This window comes from Archocentrus centrarchus, chromosome 13, assembly GCF_007364275.1.
Source record: "Archocentrus centrarchus isolate MPI-CPG fArcCen1 chromosome 13, fArcCen1, whole genome shotgun sequence".
NCBI lineage: Eukaryota > Metazoa > Chordata > Actinopteri > Cichliformes > Cichlidae > Archocentrus > Archocentrus centrarchus.
Genome location: NC_044358.1, coordinates 27,945,794 through 27,954,329, shown reverse-complemented (window position 1 = coordinate 27,954,329; position 8,536 = coordinate 27,945,794). Strand labels below are relative to the sequence as shown.

General features: G+C 39.9%; 1 protein-coding gene across 1 annotated transcript; it reads left to right on the top strand.

The window, feature by feature from the left end:
- The first annotated feature begins 1,847 nt into the window (after positions 1-1,847).
- Positions 1,848-8,483, top strand: LOC115790078 (arsenite methyltransferase-like). Its single transcript, XM_030743742.1, has 10 exons — positions 1,848-1,992; positions 5,763-5,896; positions 6,804-6,954; positions 7,025-7,161; positions 7,263-7,332; positions 7,450-7,531; positions 7,626-7,757; positions 7,828-7,970; positions 8,130-8,252; positions 8,340-8,483. The coding sequence occupies exons 1-10, from the start codon at positions 1,957-1,959 to the stop codon at positions 8,388-8,390; spliced, it is 1,059 nt and encodes a 352-aa protein (XP_030599602.1). The 5' UTR covers positions 1,848-1,956; the 3' UTR covers positions 8,391-8,483.
- The last annotated feature ends 53 nt before the right edge of the window (positions 8,484-8,536 follow it).

The following is an 8,536-nucleotide window of genomic DNA, read 5'->3' as shown; positions in this document are numbered from 1 at the left end:
CCTTTTTGCCCGTTTACTGCCTTTACACTCATCTTTGACTACAAACACTGAATATAAATTGCTTCGCCCCAGTACAAGGACGTCCTAACATGGTTTTGATAGTGTTATTAGGTTTAGACTGACCCTAAAACACTAATGATTTGTGTTCTCCAAAAAAACAAAATGATTAAAAAAATAACAAATATAATCAATTTTATTAAGAAGCTTTCTCTTCAGCTCCAAAAGCAAATCCCTTTTCTCTGACTGAATTCAGGTGTTCCAATCTCTTTCATGGCCACAAGGGTATAAACTCAAGTACCTTCAGATTAGCTCAGGAACAGTGCCTAGAGAGCTTCGTGGAATGGGTTTCTATGGATGAGCACCTGCATCCAAACCAAACGCAATGCAAAGTGTCATATGTAGAAGTGTAAAGCACGCCGCCACTGGACTCTAGAGCAGAAGAGACATGTTCTCTGGAGTGAAAATCACGCTTGTCCGTCTGGCTATCTGATGGACGAGTCTGACTTTGGAGGTTACCAGAACAGTACACTGTAAACAGAGTGCTGCCAATTATTTACTGTTAAAAAGTTTGAACTCCAATGGAGTTGCCCCCCTCCTCCTGGTACTTCACTCTGCTGGGCAGCTAATGGTGATGATCGCTCTGCTCTCCATAGATGGCACAGCCACGGAAACTCACTCCAGTGTTCCAAAAGTATTCAAAATATGGAAATGCTGTGAAATAAGCACCTCGGGTACGTCTAACACGCAATTTATTTAGCCAGCAGGGAGTAATAGAACACAAATGTAAGGTAAACAGGGGCACACAGGTACAGAAGCCGAGAGCGGCCATAGAACGTATAAACTTTTTTCTGATGGTTTTCTCGAGATAACGAGTTATTTATTTCATTATCACGAGATAACGATTACCGTTTTCTCGTGATAACGAAAAAAATATCTCGTTATCACGAGAAAACGAGAATAAATAATAATAAAGATGAGGAGTCAGAAGATTTTATTGGAACTGACAGAAATCTTGCTGTTAAAGACAACCTTGGGTTCATCCTATATTATTAGCACGAAAGTCCTCTCTATCCGTCTGTTTAACGTTAGTCTTGCGCCAACACGTTCCCATACGGCTGCCTTTTATGTGTCAATCAATAATCACTGGGTGAAGTGTCATATAATATAGGAAAGTCAAACAGCTAAAATGATTCTTTCCTTCATGCTGAAAGTGGTTGCAGACAGCAGCGTGTAGCATACTCTCCGCTCATTGGTCAGTCAATGAAACCCTCGCTGATTGGTTTAGCGACAAAAGTTCAGTGACAAAAGTACATTTTTCAACTTTGTTGTGTCGCGTAGCCTGGTCGCGTGTGCACGTCTACGTGTACGAACTCGAAATTTCCATGCACAAATGTCGCCGGTCGCTTAGCTGGAGGAGAGCAAGCGATTGTCGCCTCATCGCACAAGCTGCAGAGTGTAGCGCAGGTCTCTGGCTGCATGACCGCAGATGCTCGTCTCTGCATGAGTGATCTGGAACGATCGTTTCGTTGTGTGCCTGTGCCTTGTGGGCACAGTGACAAAGAGTTGAATCTAACATCTAACATCTAGCATAGGAAATGAATGGAGAGCGAGCGACGTCGCTCCCCGTGTGTCGAGCCCTTAAGTGAAGGCAGACGAAACGATGCAATGTCACACACGCCTATCTGAAAGCATTTTTGACCACTGAATGCTGTTTTAGCTGTTTCATTATTCTCGTGTAATTTTGATCTACAAAAATAAATAAAATATGGATTAAAAAAAAAAAGAAAGTTCCTGAATCTATGAACAATGAGGCTTTTATTCTGATAATAACTCACCGGAAGAGTGGGTATATCTGCCCTCAACAGCGCCTCTCTTTAACGCCCAACTCTTTCAAACCTTTTCGTTTGTTTGTTTGTTCGTTTTGTCTGCTTTGCTTTTGACAGCCAATCCGGTCAAATGGCGAACAGTGAGGACGTGCGGGAAAACGTGAAGGTACTGTAGTGCTGACTGTAGGCCACTGAGCCCACAGCTCAGCTTTCTGTTCATTGAGAATAGAGTAGAATAGAATAGAATGCCTTTATTTGTTGTACAATGAGATTGGAGGGTCACTCTTATTCAGTGCCATGGTGTAGAAAGTCACACTTTCTAAAAATATAAACTAAAGTAGAATGTATAAAAAATAAAATAAATAGGTATAAAAATTAGTTTACGGAGATTTTTTTTTTCAAAGTTAGTTGCTCAGGCGAGATTAATTCGCAGCCGGTGGGAGTTTTTTTTTTTTTTAAATAAGTTTCTTTGCTCGTTAAAGCCGAATAAATAAATAAATATTCATTAAATAAATGAGTAATCTACAAAAGAAAGTTTTGCAGTGTAAACTAGGTAGTAGTATGTCTTAATAAGAAATGCATAGGTCATTCTAGTAACTGAAAAAACAAAGAAGGGGAATTTATGGCCCGAAACGTCACTGGGTCAATATCACCAAAAAGTGCCTTTGGGACATCGTAATTCGTCGAAAAAGAATTTTCAATTTCCCAACTAATTTCATATCCAGTGTATCAAGTTGACCTTAAGCTGTTGTAAATGAATGTTGGTCAAGCTCCCACACTTTTTATGAATTTACTGCAAGCAGATAAAGGAAGAGCACATTGTAAAATATGTCCTCCCTGTCATGGACAAAGCCAAATGAAAATAAATACATTTTCAAACCAACGTGGTTATACAATGCACATTTTCAGATAGCTAGTTTGTCCCTTGCTCAATAATTATATTTATTTGGTAAAATAAGGCTTTTGAAAATATTGAAATAATTGCAAATTGCTTGTGTCTTCAAAGAATCTGTGATAGTTGTGTTTTCCTTTTTAAATAAAATCTCTAAAAACCGCGATCTGATCAGTTTTTCAACCAATATTATTTGGCAGTGATTAGTTTATTAAGAAAACCTGAAAAGCTTTTACTAACTTGTGACGATAACTTGATTATTTTCAAAAAACAGAAAAACTACAGGGTGGACAGTGCGATGACAGGGTGGAGAAAAATGTGTTAACTGCTGACATGAATAGATTTATTAAGAGCTTTCTCAACAAAGGTGAACATTACAAAACATAATTATGAACATTCATAAGCTTTTTGCATCACAATTAAGATATATAATAGGGTCTAAGGTGGCAAAAGGAAGTGTATGACAAATTACTTCTCTGGGAGTCAGTTCCTAAGTTCTTCATTGTATCGTACACAAACTCTCTGCATTTTTTTCTCAAGTTGTGTGACTGTTTGCTTGTGTCTAGTTGCCATTTGACTAACATAATCTTGCAGAGGGCAGCGTGGTGGCACGGTGGTTAGCACTGCTGCCTCACAGTTAGAATGACATCTAGAAGGTCTGGGTTTGATTCCACTTTGGCCCGGGCGTCTCTCTCTCGCTGTGTGGAGTTTGCATGTTCTCCCCGTGTCTGCTTGGGTTTCTTCCCACAGTCCAAAGACATGCACTTACTGGGGTTAGGTTAATTAGTCACTTTAAATTGCCCATAGGTGTGAATGTCTGTGTAGATTCTCAGTCAACCAGGTCATAGTAGTCTCTGGAGCTTGAAAAAAGGCACCTGGACTTCTTTTTGTTTCTTGAAGACATTTCACCTCTCATCCGAAAGGCTTCTTCAGTCCTCAACCAAATGGTGGAGAGACCCAGGTATTTAAACCCCTGTGGGCATAGTCCCTTGGAGGTGGTTATGACCCTCTATTGTTCATGTACTAAGGTGTGAAGGGAGGCGTGGGTCATTCAATCAGTGGTTACACAAACTACAGAGAATAAGGACAGAGGTACAAGAGGAAGAACATTGTCATCCCTTATGTGGCAGGCTTGTTAGAGAAACTCAGAAGAATTTTCTCCAAGCATGACATCCCAGTATACTTAAAACCAGGTCACACCCTAAGGCAAAAACTGGTTCATCCCAAGGACAAACCCCCCAAACACAAGATCAGCAATGTAGTGTATGCTGTTCAGTGCAGTGAAGAGTGCTCGGACCTCTACATTGGAGAAACCAAACAGCCTCTTCACAAACGAATGACACAACATAGAAGAGCCACCTCAACAGGACAAGACTCAGCTGTACATCTGCATCTGAAGGAGAAAGGGCACTCTTTTGAGGATGCCAATGTTCACATTTTGGACAGGGAAGACAGATGGTTTGAAAGAGGAGTGAAAGAAGCCATCTATGTTCACTGTGAACAACCATCATTGAACAGAGGAGGTGGATTACGTCACCAACTTTCCCCCGCTTACAGTGCTGTCCTGAGCTCCCTTCCCAGACGTCTCAACCCCCATTCACACCTTTGTTCCAGTGACCTCAATAGGCCACATGAAACAATGGAGCGAAGTCCTAAATTGGTTTCAACTGAAACCACTGATTAAATATGACCCACGCCTCCCTTCACACCTTAGCACATGAACAATAGAGGGTCATAACCACCTCCAAGGGACTACGCCCACAGGGGTTTAATACCTGGGTCTCTCCACCATTTGGTTGAGAACTGAAGAAGCCTTTCAGATGAGAGGTGAAACATCTTCAAGAAACAAAAAGAAGTCCAGTCACCTTTTTTCAAGCTCCAGAGACCATAGGTGTGAATGGTTGTCTGTCTCTCTGTGTTAGCCCTGCGACAGGCTGGCGACCTGTACAGGGTGTACCCTGCCTCTCGCCCTATGCCCCCCCCCCCCCCCCCCCCCCCCCCCCCCCCCCCCCCCCCAAAGAACTCTTAAAGGGTTAAATGATCACCATCTCATCAAAATATGTAAAAAATCAAAGAAAATCCCAACTATACAATACAGAGTCCACCCTGTCATGCAGGGTTTGGCGACAGGGTGGACATTTTTGGATTAATTTAATATCTAAGAAGCACATGGTGGCCCATCAGCTACCAAAGTTATTGGTTATTGAAGGAGACCACATGATGTTTTCAAAATATATTTAAACTTTCTGAAAACCTTTTCTATTAATCAGCTTTTCCTCTGACAGGGTGGACATGTTAAGGTTGACCACACCTAACTACCAACATAATGACATGAAAATTAGGAAATATAAGTGTAACTGCTCACTGTAGCTGTCGCAGCTGTTTCAACCTCCATTGAATAAAGACAGATTCAGGGTGTTGATGTTACTGATTTCATTAGTTGGTTTCTTAAAGGGGCAATTACTCCATGACGACAGGGTGGACAGTAGTTTTAGGGACGTGCACAAAATGTTAAATAAAATAATAAAAATGGAGACAAAAAAAATCAAAATGGTTTGTTTTACCCAAGAATTTAGTAAGAGTAATAAGAAAATTTAAAAAGTATTTTCATTCTGTGCCATTTAATACCTTATTACACTGCTTGAAAGGAGCAGACCAGCGTGTGGGACATCACAAAAACAGATACATCCAACCAAAGAAAATGGTATAAAATTAGTGAAATTCATTTTAAGAAACTTATTCTTGTACTGATGTGTGTGTCAGTGTATCCACATTTATATTAATACCTACAATTTTCATTATTTTGAAACATGTTAACAATAATTTATTGATTCTGATGAGGACACCAAAAGGTACTTTATACTGATATTGACCCCCTCATTGTTAAGGTTTGTCTCGAATTAAACATTATTCAGGAGCTTTTTCTCTCTTTCTTCATTATAGTAACCGAGAAAACAAACAAACTAAACCTTCGCATATGGGTGAGGTAGTGAGGATGTGATTTTTTTTTTTTTTTCCAAGCTGTCTAATATTTGGCTTTGCAGAAATACTATGGGAAGCAACTAGGGTCCTCAGGTGATCTGCAAACAGGCGCCGCCTCCTGCGGATCCTCCTGCAGACCTGTTCCAAGAAGTGTCACAGATGCTCTGAGTCAGGTTCACCCCGAGGTGACCAAAAGGTGAAATGCATGTCTCGCTTTGGAATAATAAGCATTAAATGAAAGGTGTTATTTTTTTCTTGCATGCTTCACTCACAGCATGTGTGTTTATATTTGCGATATTAGTAAAGAATCACTTGTAAAGTGACTTGATAAGAAAAATTCCCAGTCTGACATTTCTAATTTCCCTGAAAAAAAAAATGCAGGGTCATGATGCACTTCTTAATATAAAAACTTGATACTGTTCTTATTTTGCTCATAAAAATATATATATGCGATGCGGTCGGGGGCATTTTCAAGCCTTTTCTGAGCAGTGTTTTCTATTTTTCTGTGAAGCAAATAGCTATATCTAGAGAACTATTTAGGACAAATAGCTGCTAGTATGACTTATTGATAGAGAATACCCAAAGTTCAACATCAAATTATGACAGCTGGAATTTCCTTGAAAATCTGACATTATGACCTGCAGTTTCAAAGATAGGGTGCTGAAAAATGTGGAGACCATAGAATAAGTTCTCTAGATATAGCTATTTGAAAATGGCTCCACAGAAAACGCTGCTCAGAAAAGGCTTGGAAATGCCCATAACTTCATCACAAAACTCTTTTCATGAGCAAACTAATAACAGTAGGGAGATAACATTTTGTAGTTTGCCTATTAAAAATTGTATTATAACCCTGTTGGTTTTTTTGTTTGTTTGTTTGTTTTTTTTCTTCAGGGAAATCAGAGATGGTCAGCCTGGAAGTATTTAGTCAGTTGAAATGGAATGACCCACTTGCCAATCAGATTATTCATATTCTCACTTATGGGATCATTCTGTACAGTCTGATTAGAGACTACAGGATTCTTATACACTAAGCAGAAAAACACGAGTTAAATGCTATAGGCTCTCCTGTAATAAGCACTGTTATTAACAAAACCTTTCTTCAGGTTCTTTGGTTGTGGGCTTCCATTTCCAGCAAAGCTCGAAGGCTGCAGAGTTCTGGACCTCGGCAGCGGCTCCGGCAGAGACTGTTATGCCTTCAGTAAACTTGTTGGACCGAACGGACATGTGACTGGGATCGATATGACAGAGGACCTGGTAATTACAGACATCTGTACAGATGGCATTTTGATGTCTGCCCCTTTCTAATTATCTCATATTGCTTTAGATCACAGCAGCTTGTCAATATGTTCAGTATCATCAAGAGAAGTTTGGCTATAAGGAGCCAAATGTCACGTTTGTCCAGGGCTACATGGAGAACCTCGAAGAAGCTGGCATTCAGAGTGACTCAATGGATGTTGTGATGTAGGTTTAAACTGTAGTTGCACAAACTGTCAACTTAAAAAAAAAAAAGCTTTCATAGGTTGATAAAACTTTTTTTTTTCCTTTCTCTGTAATCTATTCAGATCCAACTGTGTGATCTGTTTGTGTGCTGATAAAAGAGCAGTACTGCAGCAAGCCTACAGTGTCTTAAAGGTTAGCTTGAAGACTTAAATTTAACAAACTTAACACAAAAAAGTGTTAAATGCTGACAAAAAAAGAAATATAGGAATCTAATAGTCATGGTTCTGTTCACCCACTTATTTCATACAGGAGGGAGGTGAGCTTTACTTCAGTGACATGTTTGCCAGCAAGGTCATCCCCGACCACATGAAGCAAGATGCAGTCCTGTGGGGTAAAACAAATGCTGCTTCTAAATCCAGTCAATTAAAAGCCAACCATCTCTGCTCCTCCTAATAACTTTTAAACCCTTGTCTTTTGTGACCTAGGTGAGGGAATGGGTGGCTCTCTGTTTTGGCCCGATCTCATCTCGTTGGCCCACAGCGTGGGTTTCAGCTCTCCACACCTCGTCTCAGCAAGCCACATTGTGGTCTACAACAGTGATCTCAAAGCAAAAGCAGGTAACAAGTGGCAACTTTTTAAACAGCATTCATCTTGATTTCACAACTGAGTGAGCTCTTCCTTTTTCAGGCGACATCAGCTATGTTTCAGGCACTTACAGGCTCTTCAAGCTGCCCAAAAGTCCAGTGACATCGAATGCTATTGTGGCCTATAAAGGAACAGTGGCAGATTTCCCAGATCAGCTGGACTTTGATTCCTCCCATTGTTTCCAGGTATAAAAGGCACCCTTGCTTTTATCAGCATGTGCACAAAGACATTTATTAACCTGCTTCTAATTCTAATAACAAAGGGAACAAATCAGTAAGGTATGATAGTTTTTAATTTCAGAGAAAGGCATGCATATCATAGGAAATTGTTTTTATCTTATACAGAAAGATGTGGCAGTGCAGGTAAATGGAGAGATGGCAGCAGTCCTCCAGAGTTCCCGTTTCTCCTCAGACTTTAAAATCCAGATGTTGGATAAACAGGAGTCCAACTCTGAGACAACGCCAGAGGTAACCAATAGAGTTTACTGTGGCTAAAATGCTTTTAATCTCAGTTACTGCGCTGTAAGTTACATTAACAATGTTTTATCTTGTTAGCTGTGCCACCTCAACCCATTTCTGCTGGCTGACAAACTGGATCCTAAATGAAGAGGGGGGTCTGCATCTATGAGAAACTGATTTGAAAATTTAACATAAAATGTCAAAGTTATTTTAGAGATCAAGTTTTTGATTTGTAGATTTAAATAACAAAAAAGCCATAATTTTTTTACTTGTTAGACCTTGTGAACCTCTAG

Bases quoted from the DNA above. Each gene is read 5' to 3' on its own strand.
- LOC115790078 (XM_030743742.1), top strand. From the start codon at position 1,957: ATGGCGAACAGTGAGGACGTGCGGGAAAACGTGAAG. The intron at 7,333-7,449 runs GTTAGCTTGAAG...TATTTCATACAG, and splicing joins AAGCCTACAGTGTCTTAAAG to GAGGGAGGTGAGCTTTACTT. The intron at 7,971-8,129 runs GTATAAAAGGCA...TATCTTATACAG, and splicing joins ATTCCTCCCATTGTTTCCAG to AAAGATGTGGCAGTGCAGGT.